This window comes from Phyllostomus hastatus, unplaced genomic scaffold (assembly GCF_019186645.2).
Source record: "Phyllostomus hastatus isolate PE091 unplaced genomic scaffold, TTU_PhHast_1.1 phas_contig_16, whole genome shotgun sequence".
NCBI classification, from domain to species: Eukaryota; Metazoa; Chordata; class Mammalia; order Chiroptera; family Phyllostomidae; genus Phyllostomus; species Phyllostomus hastatus.
Genome location: NW_025333643.1, coordinates 1,059,778 through 1,083,959, shown reverse-complemented (window position 1 = coordinate 1,083,959; position 24,182 = coordinate 1,059,778). Strand labels below are relative to the sequence as shown.

The 24,182-nt window shown below is 39.2% G+C and overlaps 1 protein-coding gene across 6 annotated transcripts in view; it reads left to right on the top strand.

Moving 5' to 3' along the window:
- The window catches only part of TFDP2 (transcription factor Dp-2), a 163,283-nt gene that overhangs the window by 46,125 nt on the left and 92,976 nt on the right, over positions 1-24,182 (top strand). For 4 of the 6 annotated variants that reach the window (XM_045832102.1, XM_045832104.1, XM_045832103.1 and 1 more), the window contains one exon: positions 9,178-9,244. The exons of 1 other annotated variant lie outside the window; for it this stretch is intronic. In XM_045832102.1, the coding sequence (XP_045688058.1) occupies positions 9,178-9,244 (67 nt within the window). Of the gene's footprint in view, positions 1-9,177; positions 9,245-10,028; positions 10,048-24,182 lie in introns of those variants that run through there. One more of the 6 variants, XM_045832112.1, reaches the window with a different exon arrangement.

Genomic DNA, 24,182 nt, shown 5'->3' with positions numbered 1-24,182 from the left:
TTTTCTCTGTGCATCTGCCTCATTACTCTGTCTCTCTGCAAATCTTCCTCAGTTCTCCGGTCAGCATCTCAGTCACCGTGTTATAGAACCAGCCTGTTCAGAGAGAGTGGAGTGTGAAGGGAGGGGCAGAGGCAGCCTGACAGATTCTCAGCTCCAGTTTCAGGCTCCTTGGGAAGGATTTGGCCGTGTTCAAGTCTGAGATCCACTAGTGATTTAGTTAGTTGTCATCAGGAGAGGCAAACATGATATTGAGTAAAAAGTTCTCCTTATGAGCCAGACAAATAGTTCTAAATACTACCATTAAACATCTAAAGAATAGCAGTAAGAAATAAACTCTTATACTTATCTCTGTTTTGCTATTTTTTAAAAAATATATATTTATTTATTTTTAGAGAGAGGAAGAAAGGGAGAAAGAGAGGGAGAGAAACATTAATGTGTGGTTGGTTGTCACACGTCCCCACCTGGGGTCCTGGCCCGCAACCCAGGCATGTGCCCTGACTGGGAATCAAACCTGCAACCCTTTGGTTCACAGACTGGCACTTAGTCCACTGAGCCACACCAGCCAGGGCTGTTTTGCTATTATTAATTTTGCTTTTAGCATGCACTACTGGCTCTAAGCCAGATATTTTGCTTCATTAACATTTAGTTAATTTTGCTGGAATAAATTACCAAGAATAGTTCACTGTCATCTAGGACTCTTACGTATATTTATTAAAGTGTCATTTGGGGAAAAGACAAGAAATTTTAGTCTTCGTATTGGGAATTTTCTTACAGGATATTACCTTGATTTTCTCTCCTTTAGAAAGAAGGAGGATGTGAAACTTATCCTGAGCAACAAAATGGTTAGCACTTAAATAGCAAAAGTAAATTTTGGCTTAAAATGTACCTTGAATCAAATACAATCTTCCTAGCCATGTGCACAGTTTGCTGGTTAAAAGTTGTTTCCTGAAAGTGACATGAAGCATCTGAAATTACCAGTGCTAATTATACCACATTTATGTTGTGTATATCTTTGGAAGAAAACAATGACCAACATGTTTTACCCACGTGTGGTGGATAAAAATTCAGGAGGGATATCTCAGGAGCGAAGAGTCCCAGTCCCACACCAGGCCCCCCAGCCAGGGTTCCAGTGCCAGGAAGAAAAGTCCCCACAATTTCTGGCTGCAACTACCAGCAGGGATTGAGACAATGGAACAAAATGCTAGAGTCCCAAGCAGTTCCCCTTAGAGAAGCCACAAATGAACTTACTCAGATTTACTCCCACTGAGCTCCAGCACTGGGGTAACAGCTTGAAAGGCACCAGTGGTATACAGGGAGAAACTGAAGTGTCTGGTATCAAGATGAGAGCTGGGGGACAGCTTTCTCCCAGAGAAAGGCGGGCACAAGCCACAGAGCCAGCAGGCAGGCGCCCTATCTGAGACTCCATCAACCTGGCTGAAACGGTTTGCCCTGCCCATGAGACTCCCTCCCACCCAATTTACAGCTGTTAAAAGTGGATTTTCCATCTGAATGACTGGAGTTGGCTCATGCTTCACAGCTTCCTAAATCCCTTCAAACAAGCAATAGCTGGCCTTAGTGAGCCCCCAGCCCACATACCTCTTACAAAGCGGCCCCAAGCCTGGCACTAGCAGCAGCCAGCACAGATTCACAATTTGGCTTCCCCTGGGGATCTCCAAGCCAAGCACAAGTAGCAGCCATCTCAGATTGCTCTATAGCTCAGGAAGGGTGACCCCAGGCAAAACACAGATGGGGGCTCATCTTAGCTGCACCACCAGGGAAACCCAGAGCCTGCACACCCAGTGGACAGTGATAAGCCACATTGGAGCACCACCACCCTGCCCCTGCACAGTTGATCCTCCACAGAGGGTAGAGGTTGGTGGTCAGTGGTCACAGCCAGTCCTTGCAGCTGACTGGCCTCCCATTGACCTGCCAATAGCAACCAAGGCTCAACTACAAGAGGAGGGGGTACTCAGCTTACACAGAGGGTACACCTCAAGTACCCAGTTTGGGTGATAGGGGAGGCTGTGCCACTGGACCCTGCAGGACACCTACTACATTAGACCATGCTACCAAGAGAGAGTCATAGCACCTCTACCTAATACATAGAAACAAACACAGGGAGGCAGCCAAAATGAGGAGACAAAGAAACATGACCTAAATGAAAGAACAGAACAAAATGCCAGAAAAAAAAAACTAAACAAATGGAGATAAGTAATCTACCAAATGCAGAGTTCAAAACACTGGTTATAAGGATGCTCAGAGAACTTAGTGAAGACCTCAACAGCATAAAAAAGATCCAGTCAGAAACGAAAGATACACACTAATTGAAATAAAGAACAATTTAGGGAAACAACAGTAGATTGGGTGAAGCCGAGAATCAAATCAATGATATGGAACATAAGGAAGCAAAAAACAGCCAATCAGAACAACAAGAAGAAAAAAGAATCTGGGGGAAAAAAAAAAGGATAGTGTCAGCAGCTTCTGGCACAATGTCAAGCATTCCAACATTCGTATCATAGGGGCACCAGGAGAAGAGAAAGAGCAAGAAACTGGAAATCTATTTGAAAAAAAATAATGAAAGAACACTTCCCTAAATTGGAGAAGGAATTAGACATGCAAGTCGAGGAAGCACTGAGAGTCCCAAACAAGATGGATGCAAAGATGCCCACTCCAAGACACATCATAATTAAAATGCCCAAGGATAAAGATAAAATCTTTTTTTTTAAGATTTTATTTATTTATTTTTACAGAGAAGGGAAGGGAGGGAGAAATAGAAGGAGAGAAATATCAATGTGTGGTTGCCTGTCATGTGTCCCCTACTAGGGACCTGGCCTGCAACCCAGGCATGTGCCCTGACTGGGAACCGAACCAGTGACCCTTTGCTTCATAGGCCTATGTTCAATCCACTGAGCTATACCAGCCAGGGCTAAAGAGAGAATCTTAAAAGTAGCAAGAGAAAAGCAGGTAGTTATCTACAGGAGAGTTCCCATAAGACTGTCAGCTGATTTCTCAAAAGAAACTTTTCAGGCCAGAAGGGATTGTCAGGAAATATTCAAAGTGATGCAAATATCCCTATCCCTATAGGTCCCTACCTATATCCAAGATTGCACTACCCAGCAAAGATACCATTTATAATGGAAGGGCAAGTAAAGAGCTTCCCAGACAAGAAAAAACTAAAGGAGTTCATCATCACCAAAGCATTATTAAATAAAATGTTAAAGGGATTTATTTAAGAAAAAGAAGATCAAAACTATGAATGATAAAATGGCAGTAAATACATATATATCAACAATTGAATCTAAAAAAACAAGGGAACAAGAACAGAGACAGGATCATGGACACGGAGAACATTTTGATGGTTGCCAGATGGAAGGGGGTTGTGGGGGAATGGGTGAAGAGGTGAGGAGATTAAGAAGTGCAATCAGGTAGTCACAGAATAGCCATGGGGATGTAAAGTGCAGTATAGGGAATGGAGCAGCCAAAGAACATATACGCATGACCCATGGACATGAACATGGTGTGGGGACTACCTGAGGGAGTGGAGGGTGCTCAGTGGAGGGGGGCTAAGGGGGAAAAGTTGGGACAACTGTAATAGCATAATCAATAAAATATAATTTAAAAAGATGAGAAATATATAATCTCAGGTAATGATAAATGTTATGAAGAAAAAGAGGGTAAAAGGAGAGAGAGTGGTGAGGATGAGGGGGCACCCTTTCATCTTGGTGTCCAGAAGAGTCCTTTTTAAGAGGAAATGTCATTTAGACAGAGCAGTGCTCTTAAGTCTCCATCCAAGAAGGAGCCAGCCATGTACTTATCTGGGGAAAGAGCACTCCACATAGAGGCAGGTGACAGTGTGGCTGTTCATGGAGCAGGAAGATGGTCAGTTTATAGGTGGAACAGAGTAAGCAAGGGAGAGTGATAGGAGCCAGATCGTGTGGAGCCTTGAAGACTAGGTGAAGGATATGATTTTAAATGTCAGTGAGGAGCTGTTGGGGGTTCTGAGGATAGTTGTGTGACCTGACTTAAAAGTTTAAAAGGTTATTCTGGCTACTGAGTGAATAGACTGAAGAGGGGCGTAGTAGAAGCAGGGACTCATTTGGGAAGTGTCTCAATAGCTCAGACAACAGAGTGTGGTGATTTGACTGGGATGATGTAATGATCTGTTGCAGATGGGGAGAAGTGGCTGCATCTAGGATGTGTTTAAAGGGACAGCCATCAGAACTTACTAGGATACAGGGATGGGGAGAAGGTAAGGAAGACTTCACAGTATTTGGCTTGCGTAACTCGGCAAAGAGGACCTCTTGGGGTAGTGCAGGATTTTGTGGCAAACTCCAAAATTGTTTTGGATATATTAAATTTGAGGGACCTGAAAACATCCCAACAGAGATATTGGCTGGGCAGTTCAGCAAATGACTGGAGCTTGGGGAAGCTCAGTGCTGGATATAGAAATTTTTGAGTCTTTTCCTATTAAATCACTTTAAATCGGAGGCACTATATGAGATTATGTAGTACATGCACAGGCAGAGAATACCTGAGGACTGAGGAGACTGAAGGGATGGCTGGAAAAGTGAGAGGAAGTGTTACCTTGATTCCGACACAGAGTGAGGAAGGTGTTTCACAAAGGAGGGATTGATTGATTGTGTCACATATCACTGAAAAGTGATTCTTTGATGTGGAAGAGATGGCCTGCTCTTAAGGAGTTATCCTTAAACATATGCATATATTGTTCTTTACATCTTTTTTTGTTTCCCATTTTGCATTTCTTTTATGAGAGCTGTTTTTTGTGGACTTGCTTTTGCCTTGTCTATGCCATACTTAGTTTCTTACGGTTGCAAGCAATAGAAAGCCTATTCAAAATAGCTTATGGCAAAAAGTAGCACGTATTGGCTCACATAACTGAAAAGTCGGGAGTACTCTGACTTCAGACACACCTGGATTCAGGGGGTCACATGCTGGTGTCAGGGCTCTGTTTCTCTTTTTCCATCTCTGGGCTCTCTGTGGTGGCATAACAGGCTACATTGGCCTTAGCATGTTTATCCCAGAGGAAGAGAAGGAAGTTTTCCTTGTTAGCATTTATATTTCAAATTCCACACAGAAGCTTTGGCTGACCCTACTTGGCCACATGCTTAGACAAGCCAGCGTGAAGGAGGAAGTGGGGTACCACAAATGGCTCGCTCTGGGTCAGGGTCCACTTCTGCTGCCGGGCACAGCTGAGGCTCTGAGATGAGATGAGCAGTCCTACCCGAACCACATGGGGTGCAGGATGGGTCACATTATAAAAGGAAGCTCGGCCAAGAAGGCCATATATTCCTTGTATCTGGGATAAAATTGTTATCCAATAGTTTCTAGTATCCAGTGGTACTCCTCAAGACCCAAAGTGCAGGTGTCTACCTTAAGCACACTCAGTATACAATAAAAAAATTAAAAAGTTGATTTGAGGTGGTTTTTCTTTTGCCCTGTCAAGAATCCTTTTAAAAGTATATAAGTCATAATACTTACTACAGAAAAATTAGAAAATACAGATAAAGAAACTAGCCTAGAGATTATGAGCAAAATTTTGCCTGATATATTATATACAGGTGTATATATATATAAACCAAGTGTATGTATGTTATGTATTTTTTAATAAAAATGAGGTCACACTTTTGTAACCTACTATTTGGCTTAATCTCTATGATTAATGTCTTGTCTTGATATCTCTGCAACATCGTTTAAATGGCTGTTTTGTGTTGTCTGTTATATAGACATTACACTGGTTTCCTAATAGTAGCCATTAAATTATTTCCATTTTTTTCTTAAAATTTTTTAAATGTTTGTTTACTTTTAGGATTATTTCCATGAGTCATACATAGTCTTATGAAATTACTGGCTCTAAGGGTATGTGCTTTCTTGGGGGATTTTGGTTCATGTTGCTAAATTGCATTTCAGAAAGATCACACCAGTTTATATATTCACCAGTGGTATATCAGAATCCCATTTTCATTTATTCCTTTTTATTCTTTGCCAATCTAATCAGCAAAAAGTGGTATGTGACTTACTACATTTCTCTGATTATATTGCTAATTAGGTCAAACTGTAGTCTGTATGTTTATAAGTCATTAGCATTTCTCTTTTATAAATTGTCTGGTCAGTGTTAAAGTATCAAAAGCCACTGCCATTGAATGACAGTCCACACTTGAGTATTGAGTACTTGAGTAATTTCCAGGAGCTCTCTGAGTTTTTTGTACACGTGTGCTATCCGTATTTTGCAGCTACTGTTCCAAGACCACCTCGCTTGTGAATGATAGAGCTCTGGATTCTGTTTCCTTTTAGTTTATCTGAAATGTTATGTATTAGTGAAATACAATGCCATTATTGGGGAATATGGTTTGAGCCTTAAAAATTGGGCTTGGATATTTTTTACTCAATAGGCAGTTACGACTGCTTACAGTATGCAACACAGTGTTTGAATGTCCAGATAGAAACCTTTTCTCAGGACCTCATTAGATGAAAAATTTTACATAAAATTAGTTCATTTTTTTCTCTTGCTCTGTGAAACATTATAGAAAGATCCTTTTTAAATAAGGAAAGAATAACTAATGCTTTTAAAAGCCTTTCCTAGCAACTTTTTCTACTCTCAAACAATCTAATTTTTCTTTGAGTCCTTAAATTGTAGAGTGTTTATGAAGGCAGAAATTAGTACATTTTGAAGTTTTAATTAAATAAATTTTGGCAGTATTTATATAAACTGTAAATACAAACACCTTCCCTTCATCTGTGAGACCAAAATTAGCAGACAATATTGACTCACAGTTGACTTCCATCTTTGTAGAGTATAATTTGTTGATTATTAAGGTGCAGGTGTGCAGCTGCTAAAAAAATGTCTAAATTCGTTTGCTGCTTCACTCTGCAGAAGTTGGACATTAAGAGCAGGTGTTTGAACATAACAGTAACCCAATAACTGTGAACTCTCGGCTGTGAATGTGTGGTTTTAGTTGAGGTTTTTGCCGTTGTCTTTGTATAATAACAAAAAGGTATAAAGTGATGCTTTTGGGGTTATTGTAACACATGTACTAAATAGTCCCAGTGTATTAAGCATGGGATAGATTAGAGGCTGTCTTAGCCTTCTTTTTACAGTAGAACACCAACAGATGTTTTGTCTTTCTCTTCTTTTTATAGCAGAAGAGTTTAAAAAGTAGAGGCATGTTAATGATGCCACAATAAACTCTTGGCATTTGCAAATTAAACACTTACCATTAGCACTCATGAGCATTTCTGGAGATCCATGTAGTGGTAATTTGCAAATTTTGTTGCAGAGGTTTTACTTCTAACAGAATACTTGTGAGAAGCTAGACAGAATTAAGTATCTATACCATAGTCTACATAGAACTGAACAGCTATGTTTTATTTATTTATTTGATCCTCCCCCCCCCCCGCCCCGGGATATGTTTATTCATTTTAGCGAGAGGTGGTGGGAGAGGGGAAGAAAGACAGAGAGAGAAAGAAACATCAGTGTGAGGGAGAAACATCAATTGATTGCCTCCTGTACATACCCTGACCGGGGACTGAACCCACAACCTAGGTATGTGCCCTGAATGGGAATCGAACCTGCAGCCTTTTTGATGTATGAGTATGGAACAATGCTCCAACCATCTGAGCCACCTGGCCAGGGCAAAAATCCCTGTATTTTAGATGTCTTCATCTCAGCTTCTGTCATAAAAATTTAATATTAGATGCCAGCAATAGATGTGCATCAGAATTACTTTTCCATGATATGAATGATATTTAAAAATATTTCTGATAATATCTCTTAAAAAAAACAAAAACCAGAAAAACAGCTATTGGTAGAGCATTTAATTACCAAATAAGGGAATGAATAGCTAAGGTATCAAATGAGTGCTTATGGTAGGATATATAATGTTAAAGTAGTAGGTAGTTTAAAAGCATAAGGCAAGTGTGCATATATAAAGTGATAAAGCTTTGTGTGCTTTGAAATCCTGTCTGTGTGATAGCACTTTGAAAGGATATTTAAGGCACCAAATTAGCATCAGTGTTTGAGGATTACAAATCTACAAGGATTAAAACAATAATACGATAGTAATAGTAGAACCATTTATTGGATGCTTGCTCTTTATCAAGTTTTCCAAAATAGACTTCCCCACCCTAGACTCTATAATAAATTGAAAAACTGTGTTTGATGATACTACTGTATTCACTTTTGATTCCAAATAGTCCAGTAGGTAGCACATTAAGTGAGGTAAATTGTCTGAAGGTGAGTCCATAAACATACTTCCTCAAGTACCATACTAACAATGAATGTTAACTTGCATTGAGCACTCTGTGGCAAGCACGGCGCTGTATGCTTTGCATGAATTATCTTTCTTACTCTTTCTAACCACCTGCATTGGTAAGTACCCTGGCACCCTCCAATTTACAGATGAGGAGACAGAAGTAGACAGAGCTTGTGGGACTTGACCACAGCCACACGCATGGCAGGCTCGCTGAGCCAGAGTTGGAACCTAAACACTGGCCTCGAGCCAGTGAACTTCACCTCTGCGTTGTGTTGCGGTTATTTTTGGTAACTGTTTTAAACAGAGAAAGCAGCATATTCCTTGGGGAAAGGTGAGGGATTGAGAAGACAGGCCCTGGGTAAAAACTGTTCCTACAGCACCTGCAGTTGCACGGCCTGCCACACCCCGCTGGGGCAGCTGTGTTCACGGGCCATGCCGCACTGCTGCAGGTCCAAGTCACAAAAGTCTTCCAGCTTGTCATGAAACAAGTCCCACTCGGAATGGTCTTTGTCTGACCCATTCCAGGTCACAATGTTGAAAGCATTATAGGCAGCAGTTTTGAACAGAAAGATTAAGGGCAGCGATGAGGGTGAGAAACTTGGGTGACGTCATGGCTGGTGCAGTACTTGTTTTTAAAAAAGTCAGTAAATTTTGTAGACCTAAGTTCTGCTCATAAAGTACCATGTTATTAATTTCACTTTATCTGAACCATTCATATTTTCCCCATGCCAAGTAATATGGCAACATTTTCTTTTAAATCCTTCTCCTATAGTTGTTAATTAATTCATTTTTATGTGGCTATATGAACATTTGATGTGGACCTCTGGTGGAAGGTATAAAATAGCTTGTTAAGTGATCATGTAATACTTTAGATCTTCTTTTTAACTTTTAAAACTATTTTATTCAGGTTGGTTTGAGTTCCACAAATACAGAATTAAGAGGATTTATAGATCAGAATCTCAGTCCAACAAAAGGTAAGGACAGTTGAATAAAAAATTTTCTGCATTGAGCCAGTTGTACTGCATTTGTTTTATAAAACATGAAGGTACATGCATTATTTTCTGTATAATAATACATATATACTGTTACCGCGTTGTTATCATACACCAAATAACTTGTATCAGATGAAAATTAGTCACCTCTGAGAGGAGGAGAGAGTGTGTGACTTTTCTCCATCTCTTTCCTAAGAAGTCTCTAAGACCATACTCGATCAGTGAGCCTATTACAATGAAAACTAACTAGTTAACTCCTTTTCTTCTCGATTTTCTTGTTTGAGAGCCCTCCTTAGTGGTTTAACTTGTAAGGAACTACAATAGAATGACTGAATGTATTATAATTCCTGTGTCTAATGTATGGCTTACTGGAAGAGTCTTTAGGAAGATTCCTTATATCAGACACTGACCCACCGGTACAGGAACTTATGCAGGAGGCTGGTCATATATTTGATATGTATCTTTCCACAGTATCTTTTGGTATATAGAGATAACATACTGAAATATTTATGATTGAAATGATATGATGTCTGAGATTGGCTTCAGAATAACACACTGGGGGAAGAAGAGTAAAGTGGGTAGAATTGTGGATAAAACAAGTTGTCTATGAGTTGATTCATTGTTTAAGCTGGGTGATAGCCATATGCGATTTCGTTATTTCTATCTCTCTTCCTTTGTATATATTTGAAATTTTCCATTTAAACTGGTAGGCGCAAAATATATGCCATTACAAGACAAAGAGCTGTGAGAGAAACATCAGCTTCCTCAAAGTGTTTATGTCTCAGGTGAGCTCTATACTCTGGAGAGAAGGCTAGAGAAATCTGTATTTCAGTATAAAAATGTATGGTTTAATTTGATGATCTGTACAATTATTGAGTTTAAATATCAATTTTGAAGCAATTAAAGAGATATTCAGTATGTCAAGCATTGATACTTCTCAGTTTTTTCCCAAATGTTTTACTGTGGTAAAGTACACGTACCATAAAATTTCCGACTTTAACTATTACTCCATAGATGGCTGGTGGTGTGAGGACACTCGTGCTGTGCAACCATCACCACCATTTATCTCCATAATGCTTCGTCTTGCACAACTAAACTCTTCCCAAGACACAACTCCACATTTCCCCTCTCGTCAGCCCCTGCAAACCGCCATTCCACTTTCTGCCTTTGTGATTTTGACTATTCTAAGTAGCTCGTATAAGCAGAATCATACAGTACGTGTCTTTTTGTGACTGACTTATTTCACTTAGCGTACGACCTCAAGGTTCACCCATGTGGTAGCATGTGTCAGAATTTCCTTCCTTTTCAAGGCTGAATACTATTCCATTGTACATATATACTGTGGTGGGCAAATGCAGGTTTACAGTTGTTCATATGGAAAGTGATACAATAATCAAGAAATAATAATGCAAGGGTAAACTCTTTTTTTGTACTCACAACTGTAAACCTACGTTTGTCCACCCCGTATAATAGTCTACACCTTATCCACAGCGTGTTTTGTTACCCATGGTCAACCAGTCTGAAAATATTAAATGGAAAATTCTAGAAACAAACACTTCGTAAGTTTTTAATTGTGTGCTGTTCTGAGTAAGATGATGAAATTTCATGCTGCCCCATGCAGACGTGAATCATCCCTTGTCCAGAGTGTCCGCGCTGTAGGTGCTCCCCGCCCTTCAGTCACTTAGTAGCCACCCGGATTATTGGATCAGCTGTCGGTGTGGCCGTTCTTGTGTTCATGTAACCCTTATTTTATTTAATAATGGCACAAAGCACAAGAGTAGTGATGATGGCAATCCGGGTGTGCCAAAGAAAAGCCACAAAATATTTCCTTTAAGTGAAAGGGTGTGTACAATATCTATAGGAAAAAACTTAGTTGCACAAAGGGTTCAGTACTGTGCACTAGTACACACAGGGTTCAGGCATTCATCGGGGACTTGGAACATATCCCCCTTGGGTAAGGGGGGACTACTATACCACATTCTGCTTACCCATTCATCCATTGGTGGACACATGGGCTGCTTTTTTGTTGTAGTTCTTGTGAATAATGCTGTTGTGAAGATGGAACTACAGCTGTCTCCTCCTTACAGCACAGGGAATGTAGCAACAGTGTTGCAATAGCTTCGTGTGGTGTCAGACCGGTACCACACTTAAACCAGGGTGATTGGTTCGTGGGTTATATAAATGCCTACTTACTGTGTTGTACACCTGAAACTAATAGAGTGCTGTCAACAGTAATTGAGGAATAAAATAATATTTTAAAATATGTGTCTCCTCAAGACCCTGTTTTTAAAAATTCAAGAGCCTGCTTTTTATTCTTTTGGGTATATACTTAGAAGTGGAATTGCTGGCAATTGTTTTTACTATTTTGAGGAATTGCCATTCCCATTTCCACAGCAGCTGCACCATTTTACATTCCCACCAACAGTGCTTAGGTCCTCCAATTTCTCCACATCCTGGCCAACACTTGTTACTTTCTTTTTAACAGTGATCCTCTTAATGGGAGTCAGGTGGTATCTCAGTGTGGTTTTGATTTGCATTTCCCTAATGATTAGTGATGTTGAGCATCTTTTCATGTGTTTATTGGCCATTTGTGCATCTTCTTTGGAGAAATGTCTGCTGAAGTGCTTTATATGCTTCTTAATTTTTTTTTCACATTGTGGCATAAATAGAACATTTATAGAACATTTGTTAACATTTGTTAACAAATAGAACGTTAATAACATTTATAGGATGCACTAGGGCTAACCAAATGAGGTGGCTTAAGGTCAGGGGTAAGCTAGCCAGGAGCTCCAGCTGCCCCAAGGCTGAGGGGATCGGTATCTTAGTAACCCATAGCCTCTTCACAACACAGAGTGGGAAATCTCTGCTCTAATGAATTGTACTACTCAGTTCTGGAGACGGAGCTGGGAACCGTGAGCTCCCTAGATGTGGAAAACTCTGCTACTGACTAGTTGGACAGAGATAATGGAGTAGTGCAGTGATCTTGAAAATAAGGAGGATACTGAGTCATGAAAGGGAAGGGTGGCACAGGAAAAGGACTTCGAAAGATAGACGACAGAGGAAGAGAGTGAGGGATGAGGTGAGGCAGATCGTCTTTGATGGTACGTGAGGCATCCAAAGGGAAGAAAGACAGTCATGAAGATCAGCCATGAATGTATGTTAATAACACCAGGTAAGCTTAGTTACAGGTAAAACCTCCTCAGTTTGTTTAACTTGATAGAACAAATGGAGAAGATGGGGACAATCTATTATGAGGCAAAAACTAAAGAAATCAGGTTTAGAAACAGCTATTTGTTTAAAAACAAAGGTGTTCCTCTTCCTTGAGCTGTTGGCTGGTGGCAGCAAAAAGAACTCCAGGTTAAGTAAACCTACAGGATTTAGAAAAGTGTCTTCTTTTAATAATTTTTTAAATTGTTGAAATTCAGTTAATATTTATTACAGGCCTAAGGTGAGAATTGTATTGGAATAAAATGTAGAAAAGTGTAGAAGAGTATTTTACTTAATTGAAATGATGATATAACAATATTATAGAAAAATTTGAAAATTAGTAAAAAATTGTTATCATCTAACATAACTTTTTGTTTTTCTTTATTATTTGTTATCCATTACTGATATACTTATGCTTTATAGTTACAAAGCTAATATACATATAATTTTCTCCTGATTTTTGACCAAGTACAGAAAAATGCTTATATTGATGGTCTTCATAAATAGCATTTTTAGAGTTTCATACTATTTCATTGTGTTTTTATGAATCATAATTCATTAATGATTTCCCATTTTCTTATTGCTGGATATTTAAGTCTTTTTTGGTTGGTTTTATATATGGTGTGTATATATTTACACATATATAAACATGTACATAGACATCCATATCATTATATAGCTGGGATACTGGACAAAACAATTAATATTTTTAGTCAGCTAAGTTTTTGTTTCTCTTAATTTATTTTCTTAATATACTCAGTACAGTTACTAGGTCATTCCCTTGCTTAAAACCTTTCTAACAGCTTGCTATTTAAATTAAGATAAAATCCCAAACTCCTTACCTACAAAATCCTGCGTTATGTCCCTACACGTGATTTCATCCTTATTTCTGCTTGTGGGTGCTTGTCTTTGTACCCATTATACTTCAGCCACACTGGTGTTTCTTTTGGGAAGTTTGCCGTATCTATGAGGAGATTCAAAAATATTGACTTCTTTTGGCCATGGAATCAAGCTTTTAAGAGCCTGCCTTAGGGAAATCATCTTAAATATAAAAAGATTAACCATATATATATATATGTTTTTGGTTTTCAGCATTGGACTGTGATGTGCATCGGTGTGGTTTTCTTTGTGTTTATTCTGCTTGGGGCTCACTGAACTTCTGAAGTTACATCTTTCACCAAATTTAAGAAAGTTTTGGCTATTAAATGTGCAAATTTTTTTTCTACAAGAGATTCTCCCTTTGTAACTTCAGTTGTGTGTATGTTACATCTTTTGGACTTGCTCTGTGAGTCCTCAGGTTTTGTTCATTTTTTTTCTCCCAACTTTTTTTCTCTGTGTTCTTCACACTGGAAATTTTCTGTTAATCTACACTTTAGTTGACTTACTTTTTTCTGTTGTCATCATTCTGCTGTTAATTCTATCCAATGAATTTTTAATTTCAGATACTGAAATATTCAGTTCTAGAATTTTTATTTTGTTTTACTGAGAATTTCTGTCTTTTTGTTCATTATGAAACTATTTTACTTTACATTCTTAAAATACAGTTATAATAGCTGCTTTAAAATTCTTCTCTGTTAGTTCCAACATCTGAGTCATTACAGGGTCAAATTCATTGATTGCCTTTCACCTTGAGAATAGGTCATCTATTTTTCATATGTCAAGTAATTCAGATATACAAGGTCTGTTCAGAAAGTATCCAGCCATGTAATATGAAAAATAGAGACATTTATTGAAAAAGATATAAGATGCAAGAAACACTGTACATAGGACCATGATGCCTCAGTCCCCTTCAAAGTAGGCACCTTGGAACCTCACACAGTTCTCCCAGTCGCCATCAGCTGCCTCATCGTGTTTTCCTGAATCTCATCAATGGTCTGAAATCTCTTCCCTTTTGAAGGTGATTTTAGTTTTGGAAAAAGCCAGAAGTCGCAGGGTACCAAATCTGGGCTGTAGGGGAGCTGAGTTACCTGGGTGATTTGACGTTTTGCCTAAAATCTCTGTATGAGACGTGGCATGTGAGCAGGTGTGTTGTCACGATGAAGCTGTCAATCACCAGTTGGCCATAACTGCAGCCTTCTGAATCATCTGAATAGTTTCCTCAGGAATTTTCAAGTTTAATGCAAAATTTGATGTGGATTCATTGCTCTACTTGCTCAGTCATTTTGAATGCAACAGCCACACAGTCCACATGCTCACTCAGAGGTATCTACCGTCCCCACTGACTAATACAGTGAAGTCATCATTATGCACACATGCACATTCCAGTCCACTCTCCTTGGCTGCCAGGGTACATTGATGTACCACAAACCGTTCTTATTATATTAACAATGGCTGGACTTTTTCCAGACAGACTTCATATCCAGTAAATTGTGAATGTGTTGTAAAGACTCTGGGTTTGTTTGTATTCTCCCAATAGTGTTGTTCTTTTTGTTTTAGTGGGCACTTAGCTTCACTGGACTCTGACTGCATACTCTGTTTTCCCGGTGGTGGAATGGCACCGCGGGTGATGCTTAGCTGTGATACTTGCTGCCCCATTCATGAGTGCTTCAGAAGTCAACGATTTAGACAGAATTTATATACAGAATTGGGAGTTTCCTCTGTCTGGGCCTCTCCTCCCAGTTTCTCCCCTTTTCTGTAGTTATGTTTATCCCAAACTCTGTTATCTGGTTCTTTAAGCCAGTGAGGTTGTGGGTTTTTTCTGTGGGAGTTTTAGCACCCTGCACAGCACAGACTGCTGCTTTCCCTCTAGCTAAAAGCCATGGAAAATGGGAAACTCTTCTGACTAAACAAGTGTGACTCTGTTGGTCCCTCTCTTGCTTTGAGATAGTTATTTTTTAGTTTTATATCCAGAATTTAGAGTTTTTATCTTCTAAACAGCTGGTTCAATAGGAGCTAGATGGTTATAACAGGAGCAGAACTAGAAAGTAATTAAAAATATATTTATTGTACCCTGGCTGGTATGACTCGGTGGATTGAGTGCTGGCCCCCAAACCAAAGGGTCACTGGTTCAATTCCCAGTCAGGGCACATGCTTGGGTTGTGGAGCAGGTCCCCAGTTAGGGGTGCACAAGAGGCAACCACACATTGTTGTCTGTCTCCCTCTCTTCCTCCCCTCCCCTCTCTAAAAATGCATAAATAAAATCTTTAAACTATATATACATATATATTTATTTATTGTTGTACCACTTATCAGTAACAAATAAAGGCATCTGTCTCACAGTGAGGGAATGGATAAGTAATTTATAGTATTTCAACTCAATGCAGTATCATATAGCTATTAAAATATTTGGATATAGCTTATAATAATAGAGGGGAACTGTTTAAAATTTAAGGCAAAGTGAGAAAACAAAGTGTAAAAGTTCACTAATAGTATGATAGTGTCCCAGAATAACCAAAACAATCTTGAAAAAGGAGAAAAAAGTTGGAGGACATACTTCCTGTTTTCAAAAGTTATTATAAAGCTATTGTTATAAAGACTGTGTGATACCGCCATAAGGAAAAAGAGAAAGATCGATGGAATAGTATTGAAAGTCTAGAAATAAACCCTCACATCTTCATGGGAAATTGGTTTTTGGCAAGGGTGCCAGGACAATTTACTGGGAGCAGAATAGTCTTTTTAACAACTGGTGCTGGGACAACTGGGCATCCACATGAACAACAGCAGGCTGGATCCCCATCTCTCGCTATAGAGAAATTAGCTCAAATTGGGTCAAAGACCAAAATGCAAGAACTAAAACTATGGAACTCTTAGAATAAAGCATAGCCATAAATCTTTGATAATTTCTTAGATAAGGTACCAAAGGTATAGTAATAAAAGCAGAAATAAATTGGGCTTTATCAAAATGAACTACTTTGGTGCTTCAGAGAACACTGTGTAAGTCAGTTTGAGCCGCCATAACAAAACGCCACAGGCTGGGTGGCTTAAACAACAGAACTTTATTTCTCACTCTTCTTGGGGCTGGGAAGTCTAGGAAGACTTGGGGCACGGGAAGTCTTCCGGCCGTGTCCTCACATAAAGGAGAGAGTGTGACAGCAAGCTCTCTAGTTCTTACAAGGGCATGCATCCCATCGTGAGGCCCCACCCTCATAGCCTCATCTAACCCTGGTTACTGCTGAAGGCCCCTCTTCAGGTACCGTTGCATTGGGGGTTGGGGCTGCAACTTAAGAATTTTGGGGGGACACAAACATTCAGTTTATAACACACACTGTCAAGAAAGTGAAAAGGAAAAAGATAAATGCCCACTTTAAAATAAGGCAAAGAATTTTTTTTTAAAGATTTTATTTATTTATTTTTAGAGAGGGAAGGGAGGGAGGGAGGGAGAGAGAGAGAGAGAAACATCAGTGTGCGGTTGCTGGGGGCTGTGGCCTGCAACCCAGGAATGTACCCTGGCTGGGAATCGAACCTGGGACACTTTGGTTCCCAGCCCGCGCTCAATCCACAGAGCTACGCCAGCCAGAGCTCAAAGAATTTAAATAGACATTTCTCCAAAGAATATATACAAATGATTGATATGCCCATGAAAAGATGTCAACATTATTGGTAGTAATGGAAATGCAAATCAAAACCTTAATGAGATACCACTTCACCCATTAGGCTTGCTAGAAAAAAACGACAGATGATAACAAGTATTGGAGAGGATATGAAGATTCAGAACCTTCATATATTGCTAGTGGAAATGTAAATGTTTCAGCTGCATTGGTAAACATTATGGCTTTTTCTCACAGTTAAACACAGAGCTGCCATATGACCCAGCAATTCCACTCCCAGGACTACCCAAGAGAAATGAAAACATGTCCACCCCAAAACTTGTACATAAATGTTTCTAGCCAAAAACTGGAAACAACCCAAATGTCCATCACTGGAAGAATGGGTAAGCAAGATTTGGTCTGTCTATGCAATGGAATATTAGTCAGCAATAAAAAGGAATGAAGTACTGATACATGCTATAACGTGGATGAACCTTGAAAGCATGCAGAGTAAAAGAAGCCAGGCACAGAAGGCCAAATATTGTCTGATTCCTTTTATATGGAATGTCCAGAACAGTGAGTGGTTGCTGAGGATGGGGCTGGCAGTGGGGACACACAATACGGAGTGACTGCCAATAGCTACCATTTCTTTTATCATAGTAAAATATACATGTTTATCATTTTAACCAATTGTAAGTGGTTATCCATTGTATTCAATCAAAGAGCATTAATGCATTCACAGTGTTGTGTAATATAGCCTTCACTACTCTTTATACTCGATGCTTTGCATCGTCACCAACAAAAACTTCGTGCCCAGCAACAATTTCTTCCCTCTGCTCAGCCCCCAGTACCTCCTGACTGCCTACTCTAGGTACCTCATGTTAGTGGAATCATACAATATTTATCATTTTGTGCCTATCTTGTTTCACTAAGCATAATGTTTTCAAGGTCTATCAATATTATAACATACAACAAAGTTCCATTCTTTTTTTCTGATTAAATAATATTCCATTCTACCATTCTATTTATATACCAATTAGGGTTGTCCATTCATCCACTGATGAATAGTTGAGTTATTTTTACCTTTTGGCTATTGTAATAATGCTACTGTGAAAATTGATGTTATACATAGAGCCATCTGAGTTCCTGGTCTGTTTTGTTTTTTTTTTTTAATTATAGCCATTAGGTGTGAAATGATATCTCATTGTGGTTTTGATTTGCATTTCCCTAATGACTAGTAATGTTGAGCATCTTTCCATGTGCTCATTGGCCATTTGCATATCTTTTTTGAAGAAATGTCTATTCAAGTCCTTTGCTCATTTTTCAGTTGGATTGTTGGTTTTTAGGAATTGAGTTTTATGAACTTTTTACATATTCTAGATACTAATTCCTTGTGAGATAAGTGATTCGCAAATATTTTCTCCCATTTAGCTGGTTGTCTTTTCACTTTCTTGATAGTGTCCTTTGATGTGCAGAAGTTTTTTATTTTGATGAAGTCCAATTAAACTTTTTTGTCATTGTGCTTTTGGTATCACATCTATTAAACAGTTACCAAGTTCAGTGTCATGAAGATTTTCATCTAGATTTTCTCCTAAGGATTTTATAGTTTTAAGTCTTCAGTTTAGGTCTTTGATACTTTTTGAGTTAATTTTTGTGAGGTAAATTGGAAGGCATATGGATGTCCAGTTTTCTCATCACTATTTGTTGAAAGACTGTTCTTTTCCCATTGAATGGTTTTGGCACCCTGGTCAAAAATCAGTTGTCCACATATGTGGGGTTAATTCTGGGATTTTTATTCTATCCCGTTGGTCTATATGTCTATATTTTAGCGCCACAATGCTTTCAATACTACTTTGGTGGTAAGTTTCAAAGTTGAGAACCCTGAGTTCTCCAACTTTATTCTTCTTTTTCAAGATCTTTTGGCCTAAACAGGACTAAACAGGACTCCTTGCAAATCCACATGAATTTGAGGATCAGCTTTTCCATTTCTGTGAAAATGAAACAGAATTTTGATGGAGATTTCATTGAGTCTGTAGATCACTTAAGTTTAATTGACATTTAACAATGCTAAGTCTTCCTATTCATGAACATAATCTATTTATTTAGGTCTTCTTTAACTTTACCATTTCTTTTTGAGGTAATCAGAATATTCTAGAAATAGTGGTGTGGTTATACTTTGTGAATATACTGGAAACTACTGAATTGTATACTGTAAAAGGTGAATATTTGGGTATGTGAATGATACCTTGATTTAAAACAAAACAAAAATCAAACCCCCTTTCTTCACCTCAGTCTCTACTTCCAGCTCTGATCTGTTCTCATCCTGCATTATCAGACTTCTTGGAAGGAGCTGTGCACTCGCCCTCTCATTCTAACTTGCATTCCATCCGCTGCCCGGTGTAATCTGGCTTTTGACTGCATTGACCCACTGAAACTGCTCTTGGTCTTCGTCTTTCATCAGCTTTTGACACTGTTAATGTGCCCTTTAAAAAAAAAAAACTTTAAATTTTAGAATAATTGCCCTGGCTGCTGTGGCTCAGCGGATTGAGTGCTGGCCTGTGAACCAAAGGGTTGCCGGTTTGATTCCCAGTCAGAACACATGCCTGTGTTGCAGGCCAGGTCCCCAGTGCAGGGCACACGAGAGGCAACCACACATTGATGTTTCTCTCCCTCTCTTTCTCTCTCCCTCTTCCTCTCTCCAAAAATAAATTTTTTTTTAAATTGTAGAATAATTTTAGCTTTACAGAAAAATTACAAAGATAGTAAAGAGTTTTCATAAACCCCTCACTTAATTTCTCCTACTATTAACATTCTATATTAGTCTAGCACAGTTTTTATAATAAGTGAGCCAATATTGATACATTATAATCAACAGAAGTCAGTTCTTATTTAGAGTTCCTTAGTTTGTAGCTAATGTCCTTCTCTGTCGCAGGATCTTATGCAGGATGCGACATCACATTTCATGAGCATGCACCCTTAGTCTCCCTTTGGCTGTGACACTGCCTCAGACTTACTCTGGTTTTGATAATTTGACAGTTTTGAGGCATAATGGTCAGGGATTTTGTAGAATACCCCTCCAGTTGGGATTTTTCTGATGTTTATCTCATGGTTAGATTGGGCTTAAGGTTTTTGAGAGAAAGACCACAGATAAAAAGTGCCATTTTGCCCTGGCTGGTGTGGCTCAGTGGATTGAGCGCAGCCCAGCAAACCAAAGGATTGTTGGTTCGATTCCCAGTCTAGGGTACATGCCTAGGTTGCAAGTCAGGTCCCCAGTTGGGGGCATGCAAGAGGCAACCACACATTGATGTTTCTCTCCCTCTCTTTCTCCATCCCTTCCCCTCTGTCTAAAAATAAATATTTTTTTTTAAAAAGTGTCATTTGTATCACAGTCCATCAAGGCTGCACACTGTCAACATGACTTACCATTATTGAGATGAACCTTGATCACTCAGCTGAGGTAGAGTTTGTCCTGCTTCTCTGTGGTAAAGTGACTCCTTATCCTCCCCACCCCTACCCCCATCCATACCATAGTCTTTGGAAGGAAGTTGTTATGTGGGGCCTGCATTTGAGGAGTGGAGAGTTCCATCTACCTCCTTGAATTCTTCTGCGTCCTAGATTTGCCTTGTCTGCATTCATTCATTCAATCTATATCAGTGTGGACTTGTAGATATTCAGTTTATGCTCTGAGTTAAAGTTCAATATTACATTATTGTTGTTGTTGTTGTTGTTGCTTAAACTGTTACAACTATGGCCATTGGGAGCTTTGGTTTTCTGTGTACCCTTTGACATATCCCCCTTGCAGTGGGGTTGTTTAAGCATTTTCTTTCTTTTTATCACTACGAAATGCTCCAGGTTCATTCTGTGTATTTCATGCCCTCTCCACTGTTTCCCAAAAAGTCCTGATTCCTTTTAATGGAGAAAGTTATTGGAAACCAAGATCTTGGTGCTACATGAGCTCATTGCTACTGGGATGATGTCTTTTTGAATTACTGTTTTTCTTTGTGTCTGTGATACCACACTTTTTAAGTCTTAAAGCAGAGCAACTCGGCTGTTAAGAAAAAGGGCTGTGGAGGGGTAGGGTGTAATCTTGGTTTGCATTTCTTATACCCAACCAAATGGGTGAAACTGAGTGAGTTTATCTCTCTAATCCAAAATGTCCACATCTATAATGATGCCAATAATAAGCTACTCACTTATAATATATATAGAAGTCAGAGACTGTCTTATTCATCATTCTGTCTCTAGGACAGGTATTTCAAAGTATCTGTCCCATAGTGTCTGTCTCAAACTAGGAACCTTATTGAAAGAATGTTTGTCCTTCTTTCTGTCTATAATAAGAATGTGTAAGGATTAAATGGCTTAGTGTTTATAAATCACTTAGTATAACACCTAGCACATAGTAAGCATCATTACTCTTTTTCTTGCTAATATTTTCATCTTCCTTTTTTTGGCTGTTCCCTCTCACTTGACTCTCCTAGCTGTTTGTCTTCTAAATGTTAGTATTTCGTGGAGTTTTTGTCTTAGATTTTCTTCTCACCTTGTACATTCTCCCCAGTTTCATCTATTCATATTAATTTAGTTATTGTTTACTTCATATGTGGATAATTCTCAAATTTCTATCTGTGGTCCAAACCTTTTGTCTTGAGTTTTTGCCTATCCAACCGCTTATTGGACATCTTCATTTGAATAACCTACATGCATCTCAGACTCAGTCTGATCAGAATTAAGGTGATTATTTTACCCTCTCAAAATATGCTCTCCCCGTTTCCTTACTATACCCAATAGCAGTACCATCCACCCTTTGCTCAAACCAGAAGCTGAGGCATCTGCCATCTTTGATTCCTTTTTCTTTCCCTCTACTTCCAATCAAGTCAGTGAAAAGGCTTCTTTCTCCCACCGCTTAAATCTCTCAACCCTCCCCACCATTTTCCCTGTTTCCATTACTGTCTTAGATCAGACTACTAGAAAACCATTGTCTGGATCACGGCAGCTGTTTCATGTACTTCCAAATTTATTTCTTTCTATTTTATTTACCATATTATAGCTACATACCTTTTTCTCAAACACAAATCTGAATAAGTCTTTTCATGTTAAAAAAAACACAAAAAAACACCACATTTAGCAGTTCCTTATTGCTCTTAAGATAAAGTCCAAACTCCAGTTTAAAAGATTCTTCATGTTGTTCTTGCTTTCACTTTAGCCTCTCAGACGCTGTGCCTCTGGCATGCTGAGCCGAGCCACATTTCCTCTCTCTCTCCCTCCCTCTCTCTCTGCCTCTCTCTCTGTGCTCTTCTTCCTGCCTGGAATGTCATGCCTCCCAGACACCATCCTCCACTCCAACCCTGATATGCACATTTTCGCCTGCCCAATTTCTGTTCATTTCTTGCATCTATGTTTAGGTCTTATTTCTGCTCAACCTGTAAGCCTCTGGTATCTCTACTTACTTCTGTTGTGGAATGTGTCACACTGTACTGTAAGTACTGTTTGCTTATTGGTCCCCTCCTGCCTCCATGAAGTCAGAGACTTTGTTTTATTCATCATTGTTTCTCTAAGACAGGTATTTCAAAGTATTTATCCCATATTGTCCTTCCCATATTTGGAACTTTGTTGATAGATATTTCTTTCTATCTACAATTCCTTTGACCACTGGGCAAATTTCGATTTACTCATTAAGATCCAGCTGACCATGAGTTCCACTGTACCTCTTTGTTATGGTGCCATCTTCGTGTTAACCTTTGGACCCTGTACCTACTGTTATTGTCCTGATCACATTATATTGTATTTCTTTATATGGTCATCCCTTTATTTTAGTAGACTGTGAGCTCCTTGAAGGCAGGGTCCTTTTTCATGTTTTTGTCCTCTAACTCTAGCTGGATGTCTAACACATGCTCAGTAAATGCTGAACTGCAGAGGCTTGTTCGGCCATAACATTCCCAGACTTTCAATCAAAATGTGTATCTGTCTAGCCTTTGAGAAGCGTGTAAAGAAGGAACTTATCTTCAGTGCCTTTGAAAACAAAGTATTAAGGTATTCAGTAAAGGTTTCTGAGCTTTTTGTCTTAGGACATATATCTTAAGAGTTGGAGGTTTAAAAGTTTTCTTCCTTTAATTAAGAGAAGAAAATCCTGGAGATGATTATTCAATCATAACCAAGGGAATAGTGGAGAATTTAGAAGCAGTTGACTATTTACATATCCTTGTCATAAATCATGTAATTGTGCTTTATTAAGAAAAATGTAAGATAAAAAAATGCTATAACTGAGGGCTTTATTATGTGTGGTGTGGAAAGTTCAGCAGGACCCTTGGTGAAGACCAGGGTTCCTCAGTTGTCCGAGAAGCACGTGCTGTTGGGCGGGCTGTGCTTCGGGTATCTCTCGCAGGTGAAAAGAGGCCGTGCCTGCCTGCAAGCTGTGTGCAGTCCTCTGGGAAGCTGCCTGGTCAGCAGCTGTTGGAAGGGTTGCCTTTCGGGATGAATTTGCTGGTGTCCTTGCGCGTACAGGAGGTCTGCTGTGCAGCTTCCACTTCTTCCCTTATATCCCCATCCACGCAGTTCCGCTTTGCCAACTCATTCATTGCTTGCACTTCAGATGTAAAATATGCATATGTTATACTGACTGCCAGTTCCGCATTATCCAAGAGATTTCAGTAGCCTCCAGCTATGAAAATTACAACCTATTAAAATGAATTCAGCAACTCCAAAGAGGGCGTATCATTGAATAATCAGTTGTTCCTCCCGTGGAGGGAGAACTGATGGGGAAGATGAGAGAAAGCTGTGAGGGGGGAAAAAAGGAACAAAAACTCTTGTCAAGAGGATACAGTTGCAACCCAGAAAACGTTGTTTTGGAACTAAAAATACATTCAGAATTTTTAAGTCTAAGACAGATTGAAAGTAAGAAATTGCCAAAGTGAACTGAGAGCAAAACAGTATTGATATCAAATAAAACATGCTAAAAACCTCAAGGCATCCAAGGCACACAGGAGCAGCTTGGTGATAAAAGGGATCATCAAACCAACAATCCAATTTTAGAAAATGGGCAAAACTTATGAATAAACAGTTCACAGTAGAAGAAATACTGATAGTTCTTACACAGATGAAAAGGTGCTCTACCTCATTCATAAACACGTACCTTGCCGTTTTGCACTTGGTAAGACTAGCAAGTGTGGAGGCGTTCAGTAAAACACTCTGAAGGGTGCAGCGTAACGTGTGTGCTCTCTTGTCCTGCTGGCGGGCATGGCACAGCTGGCCGT